The sequence below is a fragment of the Panthera onca genome, chromosome C1 (assembly GCF_046562875.1).
Source record: "Panthera onca isolate mPanOnc1 chromosome C1, mPanOnc1 haplotype 2, whole genome shotgun sequence".
Taxonomy (NCBI): Eukaryota; Metazoa; Chordata; class Mammalia; order Carnivora; family Felidae; genus Panthera; species Panthera onca.
Window position 1 is genome coordinate 60,748,211 of NC_138346.1, and position 21,136 is coordinate 60,769,346.

Consider the following 21,136-nt stretch of genomic DNA (forward strand, 5'->3'; position numbering starts at 1 on the left):
AGTCTACGAAAAAGTGTACGGTAGTGTAAGGAACCACACTTTGTGACAATGAAGACTGGCAACGTGTAGACTGAAGCAGGTCTCCCTGCTGAAAGGCTTCACCCGTGGGCCACCAGAACCAAAAGCCTCAGAGTGGATGCTCCAGCACCAACTGGATTACGACAGCAAGTGCACAATGACAGACCAAGATCCCACAGCTCTCCAGCCTAACCCTGTATGGCCACCACTCTAAGCCCTAACAAATAGACCCCACCTCATATGAGGCATACGGCAAGCCACGTTAATTTTTCTTCCCAAGATTACATAGGCTAGGCTACACTAGCCACTAGATGACTATTTTATGGCTAATCTTTTTCTGCCTTGCTGAATTGTTATATGCCTTGACTTTTTTTGAGTTTATTTATGTATTTATTTTTTGAGAGAGAGAGAGAGAGAGAGCACGTGCATGTGCGAGCAAGCTCAGGGGGAGGGGTGGAGAATCCCAAGCAGGCTCAACAGGGCTCGAACCCATGAACCGTGAGATCAATGACTGGAGTGGAAACCAAGAGACGCTTAACCAACTGAGCCACCCAGGTGCCCCTGTGGTGCTTGATTTTAATGTTCAGACTAGCAAGTTTGTTTTCTACATTTTAATGTTCTCAATGGTAAAACGCAATGTATTTTTCTTTGTACATACGGCTACAAGAGAAACTTGAAGCGAGAGTAAGTTCTGCCAGTTATAGTCTCAGTAAGTTCCAGTGGCCAAAAATTATTCAGAACAATACTCTGGTTCCAAATTGTATTCCATATGTTTCTATTCTCACTATTAATTTTGGAAACAAATCTCAACCAAACTTTGCATATATTAAAAAGCTTTACTTAATACAAAGGAATAGATTTTAAAGCAAATCACTAGTCATACTGCCTTCAAAGACATGTGATGTAACATAATAACACGGCAAAAGCTTTGGCCATACAAAAATCAGGAAGACTTACATCTCTATGAACTGTCTTGGGTTCGTTTGAATTCAGAATCGGAAGAATTTCTGGAAGTGAATTCACTCTCCTCCGTGTGGTTGGCTCCTGGATCTCTACTGAAGCAGTTATGGGAATGGGGCGTAGTTTATCTCTGATATTTTCCTGAAAAGTATGCAGAGTTAAGCATGGTGTCAATGTTCCTGGGCAAACAATGATTTCCTTTTTTATTATTTTTTATTTTGTTATTATTTTTTAAAGACAGAGAGAACACAAGTGGGGAAGGGGCAGAGAGAGAGGAAGACACAGAATCCGAAGCAGGCTCCAGGCTCTGAGCTGTCAGCACAGAGCCCAATGCAGAGTCGAACCCCTGAATCATGAGGTCTCTACCTGAGCTGAAGTCGGACACTTCACCAGCTGAGCCCTAAGCACCCGCAATGCTTTCTTTCGTACTGAATAATAAGCCGCTCGCATAAATTTCAGAAATCTACATATGCCACCATAAAACCCAATTTCTGTGCTAACAGCAGATGTGACTGTCTGTGGGCCTCACCTGCAGCCAGAGGGTCTCCTCCATGCATGCACTCTGCTTCTGCCTGTTCAGAGTTAGCTCTTGAGTATACTTGGGCTCAGAGCCTTGGTTTCGAAACTGAACTCTTGATGACAGCCCAGATTTTCTTCTCTCCTTTTCCGCCTCAAGTGTACCCAAAATGGCTAGATAAAATGAACAAAATCATATGAACTTTAAATGCATCCACGTACAGTTCAGCCAGAAGTATGGGGAGTTCCCTTTTGCGTTTAGTTCCTTGCAGAAGAATACTTTTCCCATTGCCCTTGTTGCTCCTCGTATTTCCTGATAACGTACATTTTGACTGATTTATGGTGTTTCAAATCAAGCTGTCCTTTCCTGCCCACTGCTGTTAACAGTTTATTTGAAGTTAAATTTCCATTGAGCCACCTGGGGGAGCTCGAGAATAAGTCAAAACCTCTGAGCAGCATCCAAGGATTTCCGGCTAAATTTCAACAACTCCTAGAGAACTAAAGATAATGGGGGATCCAACACTCCTTAAAGGCAGACACTGATTCCCATTCAGCTGTCTGTTGCTTATGTGGTTCCATGTCTGCATATTAACAAAAGGTCTCTGAACCAGGTCTCCTCAGGTCTGTTGGGAATTCAGAACCTCAAGCCCCAGCCAGACCTAGTTAACCAGAATCTGCATTTTAACAGGACCATCAGGTGGTTCCTACACATGTTAAAGTTTAAGATGCACTGATAAAATGTTGTCCAAATGGGAATAATCGATATTAGAGAAGTCTTTTAATAGGAAACTTTTCACTTAAAAGAATTAAAAGATAAAACATATTCCTTTTAGAAGCTAGAGGGCCCAGGTACTATATCTCCCACAACCAAAGTTTCCAACCTCCTCGAAGGCACATTCTGTTCCTGATTATCTGTACCAATGGAGCTCAGAGGGCAAGCCAGGATTTGGACGATCAAAATCTCATTTCTTGACCTCAGAATGCATTCTCTGCTGGTTTGCTTGATGTAGCTACTGTGTTTCTTTATGGGCCAATATTTAAATAGCTTACATTCATTCATTAATCACTCACTAACCATCAGGCGGAGAAGAAAACCAAAGTGTGTACAGGGCCACAGAAGGCAGCCTCAAGAAACAAAACAAAACAAAACAAAACAAAACTTCTCCAGAAAATGTAGAAAATGAACCACCCATGTTCTAATATTCATGCTGGAGTTCAGAAGAGGCCTCAAAGAGCATCTATTTTAATACCCTTTTCTTGCAGATGAAGAAATGGGACACCCAGAGAGGTAGGAGACTGGCCCAGGATCATACAGTGAGGGACAGAGGCAGCTCCAGCTTCTAAGTCTCTGTCACAAACACACAAGACAACTGCTTCATGAAGGCCTCTTAGATGTCCAGGTTCCCACTTCCTCTAGGCCTCTGCTTCAGTCACTCTCTTCTTCTGCCAGCTGGACCCCTTCCCTCTCCACTTCCCCCTGACTGCCTGGCTAACTCGACTCCTCCTTCAGATCTCAGCGTGGACATCAGTTCCTCCAGGAAGACTTTCCCGGCCTCTCCAGGGGGATCCGACAGTATTCTATTTCCCCAGCCAGTGCACTTAGCTACTGTGCTGTGATCGCCCAACCGTCTTCCCCAGGCAAAAGCGTACACAGGGACCACATCGGTCTGCCCGCCACTGTGTTCCCCAGCAACAGGACAACACCTGATGTAAGTATGATTTTTAGAACAGACGAACGGAAGCGGGAGTGACTGGTACAACACCAACATGCACACCGATGCACACACAGGCATATGCACAAACAACGTGACGTTATTCTTATGCCGAAACAATAGCCAGTCGGATGTGTGAGACCAAAATTTAGAAACACTGACACTTTCAATAATAATTTCTGCCAAATGGAATGCGCCTCCATTTTAGCCTTGTAGCCTTGACATCATCCATTTATCAATGACCTGTTAACTTCACAATGAACCAGATGAAGGCTCACATGCTGAGTGCCCCTCACAGCAAAAGTAGGGGAGGGTGTGGGTGCATTAAAACCGTTTATCTACCAGGCCCACTCTAACCTTCCCCAACCCTCCAGACAGTTCACATCATCTTAAAATCCTTGCAGGCCACCTTTGCTGCCCTTTTGAGGGGCAAGCCAAGTAGAATACTCATTAAGGCTCAATTATAAATATCTGTATGTATGGAACACCGCATCTGAGGACTATGGAGTTAAAATAGCCTGATCAAACAATAAGCTCGCATTCTCAGACACTGGGAACAGATCTGAGATATATCAACTCCTATAGCTTTGTGGAAGTTCTATTTGATTTAGAATTACAGGAAGTACAGGAAATGAAAAACAGGGTCCCTCTAAATGTCTTCACAGAAAAAAGTTCTATCCATATTAGGCCATCGGTAAACACCTGGCTAATGGAGTTGTTCATAAACACTTGGTTAATGGAGTAGTTACTGAATATGAATTGCATACACAGGGCATCAACTGCTGCACGAGAGCTAGAATGAAGTTCGTGACTGTATAGAAATGTTTGATGTGGGAGGAGACGGGGAGTTCTTGAGGAGGTTTCACGTCTGTGGTCAGAGATGTATGGGAAAATGACTGACTGACTGAGAAAGATGTCTCCCCATTTCCTCTCCTCCTCTAGTCAGAGAATTGCAATTTCTCCTGGTCTCTCTAGTCTACTCCAAACCCAGAGGTAAAACGCCCGTTATCCAAACAGACAAGTGTGAGGTACTGCATTTGGGTAAAAATAACACAAAAGATACTGAAAGGATGAGGGGGTGTGAGAGACCATAGAAGATGTTTTCTTCTCAGTGGGCGCTACGCAAAGAATCGTTTCCAGTACTGACTAAAATACCAGCCACGTCAAAAGGCAAAGGGCACAGCCACAGCAAGCACACTTCAGGCAAGGTCTGCAGATCCCAGCGAGAGAGGCTATGGCGGCAGACAGCCCAGAAGAGGGGCCTAAAGAGATCAGGGAGGTAAAGAAACTGCCTGAGGATGGCTCAAAATATGGAAAGACGGAGGCTTAACATACAAAAAGGGGGCCTATGACACTGTGAGCTGGGTGGAGACAGACATGTTTGCCAAATCCTGGGACATCATAAGGGATATACCGTTAATAAAGAAACGGAGTAATACTTTAGGTAACAAGGAGGAAACTTAAGAAAGCTCATTAGCTCCAGTAAAAACTGAACGCCACCCTGTCCCTTCAGAAAGCTGCCCCTGGTGGCATGCTACGCCCTCACCACAGGCCTCTGGGACTACCGCCTGACCCAGGATGGAGGTCACCATCACTCTTTGTACCTGCTCTTTGGGAAATGGTTTTCTTTCAATTCCCGTGCCCCCGTCTTGCCTCTGGAGCTGCAGCAGGTGGCTTACACCTGAAAACTCATGGCTGTTACTAAAACATAGCACAGAACTCTAACTCCTGTTAGAGTACCATTAGCCTTGTCTAATCCTGGGGCAGAAATCCTGTTTGGATTGTAGGGAAAGGGAGCACAATAATACCTTGTAAATGACAAACAGCTTTCACCACAGCATCTCCTTTGCTCTCACCACAATCCTCTGTAGTAATTCTATTACAGGCATTTTTCTTACTGACAGGAAAATGCAAACTCAAATGTTAAGAGACTTGCTCTGTGCGGCAGGGTCGGCCAGCCTCGGAGCTGGAACCAGGAACAGAGCCCAGGGCTCTGAATTCTCACGACCGGCCTTCCAGCCTTGCAGGAATCTGCACTCAGGGACACAGCGTGGGTGTTCCAGGCCATGGAGGCCTCTGGGAGGGGACAAGGGAGTGAAAAGGAGCTAAGGCGGCAATTCTGTGCAATGCTCAGGCTGTGGCTCTCACTCTTCTCTAACCACCCCCCACCACCTCACAGCCACAAAACCAATTTTCCACATGGCTCTTCAAAGGCAGAAATGGAGGAAACAGTTGTGGTAGCAAATGACTGCTCTCCCAAGGCATCCTGTCCTAAACCATCTGCTCTGGAAAATCCAAATGAGGACCAAATGGAGTGTTATTCCCTCCTGATTAAAGAGAAGACAACAGATACACTGAACTCCGTAAACACGAATTTATGAACCCAGCTTGGCCACTGCAGTTTTTATTTTTCCGTTATTTATGCAGAACTTTCACCCTGGCAGATAGAAAATACAGAATTTTTAAATGTACTGGGTACTCACATATCGAAGGATTGTAACCTGTGGGTTTGGCAGTATATTCAAAACAGGCCTTCACCTGGAGGCTGTATAAAATCAAACACATATTCCTTAAAAGATCCATTACTACAGCAGAAAACAAACCCATGTTCCCCAACTCTCAAATACCCCACTGCCCACTGATGAGTAAAATGTTATATATTCACTTGAGAATCCCTGTCCCCTTTGCCCATTTCTGTCTACCCTTGCCTATGGCTCCCCAGGGCAATCGGGTCATCATAAAGCAGGGCTGTGAAACTGAGGAGGTCATGGGTACCTGGGTGGCTCAGTCGGTTAAGCGTCCGACTCTTAATTTTGGCTGAGGTCATATCTCACAGTTCGTGAGATCAAGCCCCACATCAGGTTCAGCTTGGGATTGTTTCTCTCCCTCTCTGCCTCTCCCCTGCTCATGCTCACTCTTAAAATTAAGAAACTTAAAAAAACAAAAAACAAAAACACAACACTAAGGAGGTTACATACACAAAGCCAAAGCTCTCACCATATCCCACTAGGTGCCCCACAGAACATTTTCTGGCGGAGATCAATCGTGTTCGGTGTTACGGTGAGGGTTTTCTGAATATTAATCACAGGCCGGGACCTGAAAACAAACGAATAAAAAAACACAGGCTTAGCCTTTTGCTACCTTGAGTGGGAGATGAATTTACATGCTATCAGCTGCCTACAACATCTTAAAAACCAGAAGGGGAAAAAAATGTTCCCCACTGCCAAAGAAAATAACAGATACCACTGAAAACCTGATGACAAAATTTTTTTTAAGTTTTAAACATAACATTTTATAATTATAAAATGTTTTATAGTTTTAGCAGAGTTTTTAAATGGTAAGTAATATGTGTGATATGTAAAAGTTCTAGAATTTTCAGGTAAGTGTTAGGTCTCTGTCCCCATCCAAACCCCCAAGTGGCCTGGTATGTATGTCCTTCCAGAAACCTATTTGGTCTTTGTGTTTCTGTTAAAAATATTACCTAAAGTTAAATATAGAAACATACATATGCTTTTCTTCAATGGGAGCTTTACTTGCTTCTTGTTCTGAATGTTGCTTTTTCTAACATTTCAGAGGCCTTCTCCTATCTATCCATAGATCTAGTTTACGGTTTCTCGCAGCTGGTGGTGTTGCTCTGTCCCCACACAACATCATTTATTTAACCAGTCCCTAATGGGTAGACATTTGATGCTGTTTTTAGGCTTCCGGCTCTGACAAACATCCTTGTACCTGCTTCTCGGCACATGTTTGAATTTACCTGTAGGATAAACTCCTAGTGGAACTTCTGAGTCAAAGAATATGGACATGTTTTAAATTTGCCAAAATACATTCAAAAAGGTTAAAACCCCATACACACCCAACCCCTGGGATGCAATCAGGGTTTCTACATACATGAATTGTATTATTACAGGCAATCCTTAGCTCTCGGATATCCATCGTAAAACACTTGCCCTTCCTTGCTCCCATCCCCAGACTCAAGCCTTTGTCCTCTTGCCACCAGAATGGATCACAACTTTTCTGCCCCAACAGTATCTCTGTAAGCAGAAACTTCAAGCCCTTTGCCTTTTTTCTGCCCTGCCTTAACCCCAACCTCGCAAATGCTCAAGAAGCTGTAATCTCACACCTTTGGTCCTTCTCACCATATGAGAACATCCTTGCTCTCCCTTCCATCTTCTCCCCTACTCCCCACAGCCAGTGGGGTCACCCCCAGCCCACATCCTGAGCTCTGCCTCAGGTACAAGAAATCCAACTAGACGGTGGCTGGGAGTGTAAGTGGATGGGGAGACAGACCCCTCGCATCTCCATCACTCCTCAGCCAGAACTCAGAATGGGTTCCATGGTTTTATTACCACATGGATCCAGTTAGACTGACTTCAGCAGTCTTCTGGTAACCTAGCCGTCTTGGGTAAGATGTTTGATAAGCATTCCAAATCCCTTACAGGTAGCTGGAACTTCTGGACTCCATCTATCGGTAGGCTAGAAAAGGCATGAGAACATTCGTGGGCAAGGTGGAAGCCTATATAAAAGAACAAATGCTGCCCACATTCTCATTTGTAGATTTCCTTTTATCTCAATTATTTACCTTTTTTTTTTTTTTTTTTTCCCAACGTTTTTTATTTATTTTTGGGACAGAGAGAGACAGAGCATGAACGGGGGAGGGGCAGAGAGAGAGGGAGACACAGAATCTGAAACAGGCTCCAGGCTCCAAGCCATCAGCCCAGAGCCTGACGCGGGGCTCGAACTCACGGACCGCGAGATCGTGACCTGGCTGAAGTCGGACGCTTAACCGACTGCGCCACCCAGGCGCCCCAATTATTTACCTTTCTATTGTTATTTCAGACAGTGCTGGTTTCTAAGATGCTAGCTATATTTCTAATTAAATTCTAGATATATTTCTAATTAAAGTTTTGAGAGCATATTTAAGAGACAAAAATCCACAAAATCTTATAACCAATTGCTACAGATGCAAGAGTATTTCATGTAGAATAGTATTAAAGCTTTAATGTGACATAAATATCAGAAGGATATATTTTAACATACCTTCTGCCTAAAACATTTTTATTTGTTAAAGTTTATTTATTTATTTTGTAATGTTTATTATTTATTTTTGAGAGAGAGAGAAAGAGCATGAACAGGGGAAGGGCAGAGAGAGAGGGAGACACAGAATCGGAAGCAGGCTCCAGGCTCCGAGCTGTCAGCCCAGAGCCCGACCCGAGGCTCGAACTCACAGATTGCAAGATCATGACCTGAGCCAAAGTCAGATGCTCAACCGAGCCACCCAGGTGACCCGAAATAAATGATTTTTAATGCTGATTCCCAGCAGTGAAAAGGGGGACTCAAGCAAAGGTGATGGGCAAACTACTGTAGCCCTTCTGGAGGTCATTTTGGTGAATCTGAATCCAAAGTCTGAAAACACATATGCCCTTTGACTTTTGAAATTCACTTTTAGGAATTTATCATAAGGAAATAATGCAGGACATGAACAAAAGTCAAGATTTTACCAGCTTTGTGTATCATCAAAAACAAACCTGAAAAGCAACATAAATATCCAATGACAGTATGGCGGTTCTTAACTAAATTAGGACCCAACCATGTGATGCCTTATAGGCAGCCATAAACTTCATTTCAGAAAAGTGCTCAACGAAAGGGGAAAAAACACCTGTACATTATAAACTCGCTTACATGGAAGAAGTCCACTAATGCATTACAAACTGACAAAAGCAGGTTAAAAACAATATGTACATTATGATCTCGGTTTTGTAAAATATACATGTCTGTTCATAGCAAACAAAGGACTAAAAGGATGTAAACCAAGATTTTAGAGCTTACTAATGGATATTAAATACAGGGGATGCTTATTTCCTCCCTTATAAGCTTTGTCCTGTCAAATTTTATGTTTCAGTTTTTACCAAAATATAAGGTTTTAAAAATATTTATGAAGTAGAATTTTCACCAATTCTGACTTTTTCCTCAATTCAAAATTAGCAAGATTTTACAAAACATGTCTTGTCACATTGTTATACCACTGTCAAAAGAAAAATCTTCAAAATTCATACAAGCTTTTGACTTTGAAATTCAGGTATTACAATTTTCAATTAAAAGGGTCAAAATCTGAGTATAACCAGATTACTGAACATGCTTCACTGAAGTCAGAGATCGCATACCTGAACACAGTTACTGAGTCTGAGAGTGAACCAACAGCAACATCAGGGTAGGAATTTCTATCAAGGTCCATATTTCCAGCAATTGAATATCCAAAATAAGGTGTTTTACCCTCGAGAATCTGAAATGAACAAGGCATCAGGATGAACGACTGGCCCACCAAAACAAGCTTCTCTGTGCTTTCAAAAAGCCACATGGTTTCTTTTAAACTGAAGTTCAAGAGTTCGCTTATAAATGATACTAAATTATAAATGAGTTATAACTAAGTCTACATGTTATCCAACACTTTATATATTTTATTTCATAAAAGTCATCTGATTTACACTGTATCTCAAAGGTTTTGAGACAAGTTTTGATGAGCTTCTTTACTATATACCAAACAAACCTCTCTGCCTGCTCTCCAAATGTCTTATTCTTCTCAAAAGCAATTTTTAATTTTTGGAGTCTCAATTCTCCATGTAATCACAATCATCTATTTCACTTGCCCCATTTTTACCTCCATTTAGTATGCTACTAAAGGAAAGATATCATATTTCCATCTATTTGTGCTGTCCCGGCAAAATCATCTTTTCCTTTGTATTACTTCAACTCGTAATTTATCTAAGAAATTTTACAATTTAAATAAGCACATCTACATCATTGCATTTGTATCTATTTCCAAGCTATCTTCTAACGGTACATTTTTTAACTACAAAATTCACACTATTATAGATTTGTAAATAAAACATGAGTAGCACGAAAATGCACATAAACCCAAATGCCCTATTACAAGGCAAAAAGCTAAGACCCTTATTGTAGAAATCCAGGCTGTCTGGTTACCTGTGTTGGCTTGGTGTTTATTCCGTTCGGGGATCCGTGATAGATAAAAACCTTTCCCAGATCATCATAGGGAGCGCCAACGGCAATATCTGTTGAGGACATCACATTTCAACAAACGCTACATTTTAAAAACGTCCCAATACAACATTTCAAAATATGATGCCATAAGCACTCACCATCTTAGACAATCAATCTACCTAGGAGCAGCATAACTGTTTCACAATCTGTTACCTACCTTGGTAGCCATCTTGATTAATGTCACCAATATTTTTTACTGCAATACCAAACATGGAATCTTTGGTTCCATTGAGACGAATTGGCTTCACATTATTCCACCTGCCTTGCTGGTTAATGTAAACATACACCGCACCTCCGACCTCTCCATCTCTATCAAAATACTGTGGGGCTCCAATAACTATATCTTGCCACCTAAAAATACAACGAGGGATAAAACAACCATCAGCTAAAATACCAGCAAGCTCACGGAGAATACCTCCAGCCCAGGTATTAGGGACACAGAGATAGGATGTGGCAAGGGTCTCAAATCTGGAATTCATTTCTCATCAATTAAAACATTTTAAGGTATTTTTATGTAATGTTTAGGTAACATACTGCTTAGGCATGTAAATGTTTATGCTTAGGTAAAACATTTTACATGGTAGCCCATAATAAATGCCCAAAGAAAAATATCAAAGAACCTGAAGACAGTCCCCAAGTTAGAACGAGAGTGCACAGAGACTCCCCTCCACCCACCACCCAGAATGGCACCACCAGCCATAACTATTACTCTGTCCCCAATCCAATCCCTACTTTCAAAAGGACATCCTAGATGCTCTGACAGCCCCTGAAGAAATCACAGAAGAACGATGTAGGTGTCATTTTTCAAGTTAACTTTTTTTCCCCCCAAATTTTAATTCTCACAGACCCAAAACGTGAGTTTTGATCTGAAAACTGAAAACTGAAATGTAATCCTACACCATGGGGAGGGCAATGAAGGTCTGCTGCCAAAATACAAGTGACGAAGATGTGACAGGATAGTAAAAACCTGGTAGCAAAAACACTCTTTGGAATCCACTAACCTGAAAGGATGGCTCTTCTCAAGACCTAAAGAAGCCAAACAACCAACGATTTCTTGGCAAGCGTAAAATAACCTAAGACCCTCTTACCCATCTTTGTTAAGGTCCACCACTGCCACGTCATAGCCGAATGAAGATGCCAGACCCTCCCCGTCGAAAATGTGCTCAGGGAGAAGATGTGCAGACTTCATGTCTCTTTTCAGCAAAACCACAGCTCCGCTGTGGTTGGCTCTTGGAGCACCGGACACGAAAGTGAGCTCATCTTTAGAAACAATGCCCTTTCCTGAGTCCAGAGAAAAGCCTAGAAACACAAAATAACAGTTCACATCACCCCGTATTTCAGGAGGTATCTACCATTGGTAACTCCATCACTACCTTTTCCTCTGGCTTCCAACCCGCTCCTTCTGAGCCTCTCTACCAGCTCATCACATTTACAATGCGAAAGAGTTACAGAGGTAAGAGGTCTGACTCAAGTACAAAGAAGTAGGCTACTTCATTGCTCTCTCAGGAAATATATTAAGACTTTTAAAGGAAACCACCTATGCTATTTAACATCTGTGTAACTTGAATCATGAAGCATTCATGCATCTGAAGAAGCTGCTCAAACCCCATTTTAATACTGGAACTGTGGGCCAAAGGAGGTCAAGCTAGATACTAAATTACCACGGGAAAGGATACACAGAGATACAACCAGACACAGCATACCTGAGTGCATGTTACAGGGCTCTGCTATAATGTAATGATTAGTAATCTCCTTGGTAATCAGGCAAGAACAAATGCTAACATCATTCGTATACCACAGGCAACATTTCAGTGTTTTGAAACAACTTGATTCTTGGACACAAACATGCAAACAAGACCATGACTGGTGAGATATAGTATTTGAGAACCCAGTATAAACAATAGAGGTGAGCAAGCTGTCATTGATGACAATTACATACTTGTTCGGAGGGCAGAACGTGTGAGACACCTGATTATAAAGCATCAGGTAGGATGTCAGATAACAGACTGAGATCTGGTAGCAAGTGAGTGTAAACGCCTCCATCAAAATCACTCGCATTAAGCAAATCTTGCTATGTAAAGGTGAGGCGGGTGCAGAATGGTGTAAGCTCCCCCTTTTTAGTGGGATTTATAAAAAGCTTCACCACTACTGTTGTAGTTCTCAAATTGTGAAGTTTGAGTGGCAAAATACGATGAGCTCCAAGTTTAGAAAACGGTGATGCAACCGAATCCAGCTCTGAAAACCATCCAGGAGCAGAGCCTCAACAGTGGCATGATCTCATGTGTGTGCTCCACTTAAAGGAAATAAAAAATAAAAAGATGGATGCTCTGTATGGACCAAAAAAAATTTCTCAAATGACCATGACTAAGACAATTTATTTGTCATCTCAGAGGTCACAAACCTAGGTAGCTATTCATCATCACATCAGGGGACACGTTGGACCGCTCCCTGGGAGGCTGTGTTTTGTAAACAAACTGATCAGGATCTGCGTAGGAAACGCTGGTCAAAAACAGCAGGCCTGGACACGTGCACGGAACGGAAGAGATTGAAGGGAAAAGCAATTACGCTCTGTAAGAGGCACGAGAGCTTCGGCCGCTCCAGCCGGACGATGAGGCCACCAGGCCACCACCGCATCTAGCAAGACACCCTCTTTGCCAGCTTCCCGAACCCCAAGCTGATCATTTTATTCCTTAAAACCACGGACTCGTTGAAATGACAGAGGCACAGACAGCACGGACAACAAAACATGTAAGGACACAAACTTGACTGTTTCCCCCGCGAGACACCCACATTGGAGGAAATCCATTCATCAAAGTGGCAAATGTGCTTAATAAAAAGTGCTGAATCCTTTCAGATGCTCCAATAGCATCTATGTTTACAAAAATCCATGGGCATCTATCTTAAAGACTAGACCACTGGTTTCTTGACCGTGAAGTCAAATTTTCATTTACAATTAAATACTTCTCTCTCTCTCAAAAATAAACATTAAAAAATTAAAATTAAGTACATCTCGTCACAAATAACCCCTAAGTAACACGCTTGATTGGACAGCACATATATACCGGCATCCTTTCCTGTCCTGCGAAGCCATGGACGTGGTGGCACTCATGCAATCCAGCCGCTTCCCACCCTGACCCTGTCACTCCCATGAAACTTTCTCTCCTAGGCTGAGGGATCAGTAACTGTGTGGCCTTAGACTAAGAAATTAATCTTCCTAAGATAGACTTTTTTCATCATCAAAAGAGGGATAATCATACTTATTTTATAATGTTTTTGGGAAGGTCACGTAAGACCTGTAAGGTAGTAAATATAGCACATGACTTAGAGCACATGATCCACACTTAACAAGTGGTAAATTTAATTTTGCTCTGCTCTCTTGTATGCTTTCACATCAAATTTTTAATTTTGGGGCAGGAAGGAATGTCTGAAAAGTTGTTTTTTTCCCCTAAATTAACAGGATCATTCATGTATATGTACATAATTAGGCCATCTTAAGAATCTGTTTACTAACACATTGATAACAACTATTCTTTGTGTTTACTTATCTTCCATTGTTCCAGTAACATCTCTAGCACAGGGGGACTTTAAAAAAAAAAATAGGTTACTATTTAGGTTTAGGAGATTTTTTTACATTTTTTTCAAGAAATGTGCAGTAATTATTCTTTATGTCAACTCATACCAAGAATTAAAGCTTTTAAAAGCCTTTGTGTAATTACCATAATGCACACGAATGATTTAGGACGCCCATTAGTAATGCAGACAAGCCTGAGGAGTTAGGGAACTGGCACTTAGACACGATCTGGGTGTCCTCCAGCAGTCCTGCCCAGCTTCCGCTGGAAAGCTGCCGTGCCACCCGCCAGGGGTCCCGTGACATGGGGGCCCCGATCCAGAAGCCGGGCCAACCCTGGAAGATCGACAGTCACAAAGGAAGGACGCGGAGGTTTTGACCCGCCACTGCAGAGTAACTTCATAAACGGAGCTCTCAAGAGTATCTCTAGAAAGAGGATATGGCGCAGCTGACTGATAACATCCATGCATTTTTTTTCCCCGCTGCATGAACAGCCTGTTTCAGGTTACAGAGGCCGATGCTAGCCCAAGAGATGGGCTTGAATGCAAGAGGTTTCCCATCTTGAGGGAGCCCAGGTCAGAAGGGAAGGGTCCCAGGCACCAGTCAGGTTACCTCAGGATCACCAAAGCTTAAACCCGACTGCCCATCAAAGCAGCCACAGGCCCCTGGTCCCGCCTGGCCCGTCCTCAGCCTCCAAGTCCAGGTCCAGGGAGGGCGCTGTCACACTGAGGCATCTGAAAAGACAGGCACGCCAAGCTACGCTTGTTCCTACCTAAGTAACTGTTAGCAGGAACAGGAACTAGACTTTCGTCATGGTCAGTCTCTCCACCAACTTCGTAAGGCCCATCTTCAAAGATGTTCATGTCAAAAAAAGTGTTATTCTTTTGCTCTACGCGAACAATGCCTACAGGAATGAAATGGCAAAAACAAAAAAAAAAACAAAAAAAACAACAACAACAAAAAACAATGAAGATGAAAACAAAATCAAAGAGATGGTTCCTAATAAACATGCCTCGTGTTATCACTGTAGTATAGGAAGAAAAGTCTAGAGGAAGAAAAGGCAAAGGAAAGGGGGCTTTTGAGGTCATTAAAGTTTAAAAAATCATGTTCATGTGAATTTTTACAAAGAAATTTGTTCTAGTTATTAAAAAAAATGCACCATGCATTTTTAGGAATTATCTTTACAATGCCACCAACTAGATGGAAAATGGAATGTTTACTTAACTAAACCTACAGAAAATAACTTTTTAAAAGCTATAGGAGCCTGATGTAGCAATCCTATACCAATTTACCTACTTTACTATAGTGTAAAAGTGAAATGTTTTGATCCTTTCTCCAAATCATTTTAATGTGATGGAGGAGACTGGATTTCATCTTTCTAAAATTTTCACAATTAACAATTAAGAATTAAGAAAATTTCATATAGTAAACCTATTACATGACTTTTTAAAAATGGTAACATTTCAGGCCACCTGGATGGCTCAGTCAATTGAGCATCTGACTCTTGATTTTGGCTCGGGTCATGATCTCAGGGTCGTAGAATCGAGCCCCTCATCAGGCTCTGTGCTGAGCGTAGAGGCTCCTTGAGATTCTCCCTCTCTCCCTCTGCCCCTCCCCTGCTTGCATGTGCTCTAAAATTAAATAAATAAATAAATAACGTTTTAAGTCAGGGTTTATAAAGCATATAAGACATGTTTCCCATAAATACATATATATACATAATTGGTGGGTGTTTTTGTTATTTTACTATGTATGGCATCTCTTCTTGCTACAATAGAACTATTTCTAAATTCAATGTGTTACTTTCATTAGGTCAGTATAACCTTACAAATACCGTCATGTTGGGGGTGGGGAGGCCAAAGGAGATTACTTCCAAAGGTTAACATGGATGATATAAAGAGGAAGATGTCCTCGAGGATTATTTCTAATAGGAATTCAAACTTGAGCAGGGAGCAGGGGGAGGGGGGGTGGCATCTGGGTGGTTCAATCAGTTAAGCATCTGACTTTCGCTCAGGTCATGATCTCGAGGTTCATGATATGAGTCCTGCATCAGGTTCTGTGTTGACAGCTCAGAGCCTGGAGACTGCTTCAGATTCTGTGTCTTCCTCTCTCTCTGCCTCTCCCCAGCTCACACATTGTCTCTCTCTCAAAAATAAATAAAAACATCCAAAAAATTTTTTTAAAAAGGAATTCAAACTTGGGAGGTTTTTAAAATGCATCTCCTAAGTGTTTCCTAACTTAGTGAAAATGTTATAACATAGGATTTATTTTAATAAAAAAGAAGTCTTATGTCTAAATCATATACATTTTTCTTCATTATGCATTAGAGTTAATTGTCCTTTATAACATACTGGTTTTCTATGCCTGCCTAATTTCTTCAGAAAGTTAAACTTTATATAGGAGCTGACCAGGTTCATCCAGTCAAAACTGAGGACCGTTCTCCCTTCCCTCCCTCCGTCTCCTTTTACCTATATCACAATCATCATTAAACGATACCACTAAACAACTTTCCTGTAAATTATCTAAAATTATCATCTCAAAATTCCCCTAGTTCATCTACCCTTCTAACTTTTCTGCTTTATTAGTATAACACAGCCTTTTAAGATAATATATAATGAAAGATATATCTGTATTAATACACTGTTACTTATATAGGACACCAATTATTTTGTTTTCAGATCACAACCTTAAAATGCAATGTTTACTAACATTAAAACATAAAACTTTCACCTTCAAGAAACAGGAAAACACAAACAGAAAAAAACCCACTAGTGTTATTATATTCTTACAGAAAAAGGCTAACTACTTGTATTAATATAAATTGCTGAGAGAAGGAAAAAAATATCTTCAAACATTTCCACCACTGTTTCTGAAATCATATAATTGAGAGATCATAAGATCCTACCTTACTTCTATAATACACAAGTGTCTTGTAACACATTTGGTTTCAATTTAAAATGTTCTCAATCATGGTGCATATAGGAGAATTTACGTAGTCAGTCTAATCTCTATTGCTATAAGTACATGTCCTACCTTTCCAGTTATAAGTGCCTGGGGCTCCAAACACAATGTAATGGAAGTCTTTCGTGAAAGTAGCTGCAACTCCTTGCTGGCAAGAACCAAATTTTTCATGGCCTCTCAATCGGCCATCGCAGAAACTCCAGTCTCCTCCATCCATATCATCCTCAATCCTGAGATTCTGACTCAGGACGTAACACCTTCCAAAGATGTCGCGGGATTCCTGCTTTGTATTGACGTGTTGCCTTTTTTCATATCGGTGAGCACATGTCTGCAAACAGATGGAATGAAGCTGCCCATTCATTTCCACAAAACTTAGGTTTATTATGGACAATTTTATCAATTTATAATAAAGAGGGATTAATTCTAAATGGGATGTGAAACATGTCCTCATCCTGGGCCTGGATCCTAAACCAGCAATTGTTCCCCCAAGTGGCACTAAGAAGACCGTTATCTAGTATATAGGAACTAGGACTCCTGTCTTCTTCTCACCTGGAGAATAATGCTCCAGTCCAAATACTGAATGCCAATCTGTAATCCACAGGCAATTTATTTGTAAATTTACCTGTCACATAAACAATGGGAAATATCTTATTTCATTTTCTTAATTTAATTGGCTTTAATGGCCGTATGAAATTTCACATCAGTGTGTTTGTGAAAATATGTAATTACATTCCAGAGGAGAGAAATCAGACGTATTTTCATAGGGATCAGGCAAACACAGCTAAGGGGACAGCTAAGACAAAAACATTTCCCTTTTACCCACACTATTTCCTTATAATCACTCCTAACTTATACTCTAAACTCTGAGATTAAGTTTATTTTAAAAGGCAGAGAGAATTATACTGCCAGAAAAGATGAAATAATCCCTATAATTTTACAAGATATTCATGGCTACCCTCCATGTAACAGAGGATGAATAGACTTTACAATACCCAAGTTGATTTCCTGTAAGGATCCCTTAGATATCAAAACTTAGTGTTCAGTAAAATTCTCATTTTTTTTCAAAACCCTGTATAAATTTGTTACAGCAACCAGATTTTGAAACAGACACGCAAGGATGATCATGAGCCAGCCTGGAAGGCACCACCAAGGCCATCTCACACAGCCACCTAACAAACCTCTTTTCTTCACTACACTTGTATTTGACTTGTCAGAATAAACAACCAGGAAGTTTTAAATTATCTGATCTTACTTTCCATGACCATTCCCACATTTTTAACAACTCCTCTGAAAAAGACACATAGTTCCTGAGACAGAAACCATGTCTAGTTTTGCGTTTTAAGGACCATCAGAAATCACAGGAAAAATAATGCCTTGATTTCTTCTTGACACAATGCCTGCTTTAAAGCAGTCAATCTTCTAGAAGGTACAACTCTGTGTGGGCAGGGGCTCTGCCAGTCTTGTTCACTACTGTATGTCTCATGCTGGCACGTAACAGGCACTCAGACATTGTGGAATGAACACGCTTCTCTACACTTACCACAACTTTGCCCCCTGGACCTTGGCTCTGGACGGTGACCCCCATCCATTGATCTTCCTTGCTTTCTGATGAAGGGTCAGCTGTGGAAAGCAGAGCAGGTGAGATAACACAGTTAGGACCTTCAAAGTGGCTGGAGCAGCCAATAAACAAGAGATGAACACAATACAAGACGGTTTCTAAATTGCCCAGATTCTGAGTCTTGCTACTCAGTAAATTCATGTACTCAATTCACAAAAATTATTTCTCATTTTAAGAAAATGGGTAAGTGGTTATTGGTAAGAACCTTCTGTAAAATTCTTAAATAAAATATATAGCTCTATTTGGTAGCCCTACATCCTCTCTGACACCTAGGGTCCTGAGTACAGAAAGGCAGTTGAAAATTATAAGGCTAAGAAGTAGCCCTCCCCCATATGCCACTTAAAGCAAAGATATATTTAAAAAAGCAGTGATGCAGAAACCAGTTTCCAAACTCCAGCTATCATCCAAACTAACACAAAATGGGCAGTTCTCTACATAGTATCAAATTTGTTACATAACAGCATGAATCATTCTCTCCTTTATTAGAGATAGGAAGCAAGGCCTCAGATTCACTTTATTATCTACCAATGTCAAAAAGGAAAATAGATATATTTTTAGTCCCTCCCCCGAGGAAAGAGAGATATCACAAACACCATCATGTATGTTCATTTCGGTATCAATCTAAATCTACTGTGTGACCCTGTCTCCAAATTTCTGCCTTCCTCAATGAGGAGGCAGGTATGATTTTTAATCTTGAATCATTACAAAAATGCAAGCACTAAGTAACTTTAAGTAGACAGAAGCCAAAATGTTAAAGGGTGATTAAGTCTAAATTACCCATGGGTTTTTGGTTTATTCTTTATACAGGTTGGTGTCTTTTTTACAAGTTTCCAACAATTAACATGTATCATTTGCTAATCAGCAAAAAAACAAAAACAAAAAAACCAATGTTATTTCTAAAATATGTAAAATCAAGAGAAGCACATAAACGTGAATCTGCAAATCAACTTAGACCAAGTATGTCAAATCCAGCTCGCTCGAGCCTTCTTAGTACACTACCTGCTCTGCTCAGCATGGAGGCCTCACAAAACAAGCCTGTCTGAGCCAGCAGGGAAAAATTATCCACGATGGTCAGTTTTCATTTCAGAGAGAGCTGATACTTAAAACAGACTTTCTCCCACATAGTTTAACAGCAAGCGAGAACTTTTGGCAGCTGAGTACGAGCGATGCCCAATTTTCTTGCCGCTGTGAATTCAGTTTTAACAGCCTCCTGTAGAACCTCAACACATCACTAGGTGGCGACCTCAATACACCATATCAGTTTAGAGAGCAGGATTAGGAAGGGCAGCAATTTCAAGCATCCCACCAAACAATTCAAGACATGTAATGAAAACAGGCCCTCTCTCCGAGAATACTTGGACCTCCCTCCCCCCTCATGGAAAGGGCAAGTGGGATACAGGCGAGCTGGCCAAGTGGACACAGTACAGAACACACCATCATTATCAAATTCAATCCGTGTGCAAGGCCCCCGGGAGGTGATGTCGCAGCTGTACAAGCCTCCTGTTCTGTTGGCCCTCTGCAGTGGAAGGGCCACGGCCCGCGGGGCCCCTACGAGCAACCTGTTGACAAAAGAGAGAATTGGGGGATTGGAGTTTAAAACACACTTAACATTTCAATCAGTCAGAACCAAGAGATGTGGGAAATCATTCTTTGGCAAGAGTTCCCAGATGCCCTGCTGGCTTGGACGCTGGGGAGAATGAAGGTCGAGTCCCATGACCGGCTCATGCAACACACACATGCACAACTAGCCAAGTCAAGCCTCAGAAGAGGGGTTGTTCAAACAAGGCGAAAAGTATCAGCCGTTTGTCATAGTATCAGCACCTCTCTGCTGAGTAGGATTCTGGTATTTTAAAAGACACACTTTTCATAGATAGAACATGACCCCTAAACCTAAACCAAGGACATATGGAACTTAACAGACAAATGCTCCCACACGGGAGGGGGGGGGGAAAATGGTCCCGTTAAACTTAACAAGCAATAATGTGTCAATTTCTAACACTGTGCCTTCCTGAGGTATTTTTCAAAGGTAATTTTAACGGTACCCTAAATCTTCAGTATACATACTGGCTAAATTAATGAAACAAGGAGGCCATTAGGCTGATGTGGCTCTAATGACGTGGCAGCCTATGTAAGCAAAAAATATCTAAGCCTATAAATGCCTCAAGGTTATAAAATCAAACCCAAGGACAACCGATCACAAACAGCCAGTCAGGCTTTAAGCTACAGCTGATTAAATAATTTTTCTTTGATTCTTTACTCCCTGTAAGTAGGTCTTTCCCCTGGTTCCTGTTGGCAGAGCACTCCTAACCACTTCCAACTTGCTGCTGCCAGATTCCCATTGATTTTTGCTCAAATAAACTCCAAGTTTTTAAAATAGGCTTCAGCTTATCTTTGAACAATACTGATTTAGATCCTAAGCTCGCCCAAGTTACAACCGGCCTGAATTTATTTCCCTCTGTCCCCTTCTCTGCCTTTCTGCATCACTTCTTACTTTTGGCGCTCTTGAATCAGACAGGGCCCTCCACATTCATCCTATCAGCCTGGCACAGAGACCACAGGCAGGGTCTGGGCAGTGCCACCTACATACTAGGTTTTTTAATGTTCCTTCTTCTTCCCTCCCACCCCAGTGTTGTTAGCTCCTGTAAGAAGGGGCCTTATCCCCAACCCACAATCCTTAAAGTCTCAGTGTCACAGCCAGGAGGGATCTCTAGAGTCCTACTGTCT

At 41.5% G+C, this 21,136-nt stretch overlaps 1 protein-coding gene across 3 annotated transcripts in view; it reads right to left on the reverse strand.

The window, feature by feature from the left end:
* ITGA6 (integrin subunit alpha 6) overlaps nt 1-21,136 on the reverse strand; it is a 77,048-nt gene that overhangs the window by 19,270 nt on the left and 36,642 nt on the right. For 2 of the 3 annotated variants that reach the window (XM_060621667.3, XM_060621668.3), the window contains exons 2-13: nt 19,847-19,971; nt 18,335-18,414; nt 16,867-17,122; nt 14,606-14,737; nt 11,354-11,564; nt 10,423-10,616; nt 10,188-10,276; nt 9,371-9,489; nt 6,204-6,302; nt 5,690-5,751; nt 1,508-1,668; nt 976-1,119 (exon numbers count right to left, since the gene is read on the reverse strand). In XM_060621667.3, coding sequence (XP_060477650.1) covers nt 976-1,119; nt 1,508-1,668; nt 5,690-5,751; nt 6,204-6,302; nt 9,371-9,489; nt 10,188-10,276; nt 10,423-10,616; nt 11,354-11,564; nt 14,606-14,737; nt 16,867-17,122; nt 18,335-18,414; nt 19,847-19,971 — 1,672 coding nt within the window. The remainder of the gene's footprint in view (nt 1-975; nt 1,120-1,507; nt 1,669-5,689; nt 5,752-6,203; nt 6,303-9,370; nt 9,490-10,187; nt 10,277-10,422; nt 10,617-11,353; nt 11,565-14,605; nt 14,738-16,866; nt 17,123-18,334; nt 18,415-19,846; nt 19,972-21,136) is intronic. The other variant, XM_060621669.3, reaches the window with a different exon arrangement.